Here is a 1,422-nt window from a genome sequence, read left to right as displayed (position 1 = left end):
AGACTACACCATTCTTACATATCTAGATATTTCTTTCTACACCATTCTTTTCTAGATTCTTCTAACTAGAATTACATAAATATCTAGATATTTCTTCAACATGATTATCCTACAAATTTACTAGACTATTCTAGAGACTTAACTACAAATCTATGATTCCAAATAATCTACTTTAATATTTTAACACTCCCCCTTAAAGTGATTTTTTGGAAGCTCTCCCAAACTTGTTTCAGAAGAACTCAAATGAAGCTTTGAACTATGCCTTGGTGGAAATCCTTGTACATTTTTTTTTGACTCCTCTAACTTCTTCAAATAATGAAGTTTTTCTGTCATTAGTTGGTCGTGCAAAGATATATGTACCAACAAAAGTTTTACCTCTGTAACGTACCGACTTCACAATATGTTCTTTTGGTCTTTGTGAACCAAGTGAGTCATCTCCTTGTCGAGTTTCATGTTGTTGAGTTTCTGAGCTCCCCCTTTCTCTGAACTCCTCAACAACTATATTCTTTGGGGAATCATTTTTATTAATCATGGCAAGCTCCTCCTCCATTGCGAAAATCCAAGTTTCATGACTTACTTCTTCTTTAAAGGAAGATGGTTCGACAAGAGCAAAATTGCATTGCTCATAAACTTTAGCTAGTGATCTGGTCTTCAAAACTGGAGAATCAGTTGTCAATTCAATATTTGAAAAGTATCCCGCTCTAACAATAGGATTGGAAGAAATATCATTCTTCTGCGGATTTCAAGCTGCAACTGAAGTACTCCCATCTTGGTTCTTTATAAAAATATCTCGATTCCAATGATAGTGGCTAGACTCATCCACCGCAAGATCTCTACTGATAAGCACCTTCTTCGTACGAACATTATATACTTTGTACCCTTTTGCAGCTGTGCTATAGCTCAATAAAATACAGAGTTCCACATTGTTATCCAATTTGCCTCTTTTAGCATCTGGAACATGTGTATAGCAAACTGAACCAAAGACTTTTAAGTGTCTCGTAGATGGCTTTATTCCTTTCCATGCTTCAAATGGTGTCATGTCTTGGAGTTCTCTATTTGGTAACCTGTTCAACAAATAGACTGTTGTATTGACTGCCTCAGCCCAAAAATATTTAGGCATCTTTTTTTCTGCTAGCATGCATCTTGCTATCTCCATCACTGTTTTGTTCTTCCTCTCAGAAATCCCGTTCTGTTCTAGAGTGTAGCTAATAGTGAATTGTTATTGAATACCCAATTATTTACAATACTTGCTGAACTGATATGAAGTATATTCAGTTCCATTATCTGACCTGATATACTTCAACCGACAGCCTCTTTCCCTTTCTACCATAGCCTTAAATTCTTTGAAAACAGAAAACACTTGAACCTTGCTACTTAGAAAATAGACCTATGTTATTCGAGTTAGATCATCTATAAAGAGAA

The 1,422-nt window shown here is 35.4% G+C and overlaps 1 protein-coding gene across 1 annotated transcript; it reads right to left on the bottom strand.

Moving 5' to 3' along the window:
* Window positions 1-388: 388 nt before the first annotated feature.
* On the bottom strand, window positions 389-1,156 carry LOC124894578 (the record flags this gene model as incomplete). Its single annotated transcript, XM_047405185.1, has 2 exons — window positions 848-1,156; window positions 389-733 (listed from the first exon to the last, which is right to left on the bottom strand). Coding segments are annotated over exons 1-2 (654 nt in total), but the record flags the coding sequence as incomplete, so codon positions are not given.
* Between the last annotated feature and the right edge of the window lie 266 nt (window positions 1,157-1,422).

The sequence above is a fragment of the Capsicum annuum genome, unplaced genomic scaffold, assembly GCF_002878395.1.
Source record: "Capsicum annuum cultivar UCD-10X-F1 unplaced genomic scaffold, UCD10Xv1.1 ctg75568, whole genome shotgun sequence".
In the NCBI taxonomy this organism is placed as follows: Eukaryota; Viridiplantae; Streptophyta; class Magnoliopsida; order Solanales; family Solanaceae; genus Capsicum; species Capsicum annuum.
The sequence above is the reverse complement of the archived record's forward strand: the minus strand, read 5'-3'. Positions and strand labels throughout refer to the sequence as shown.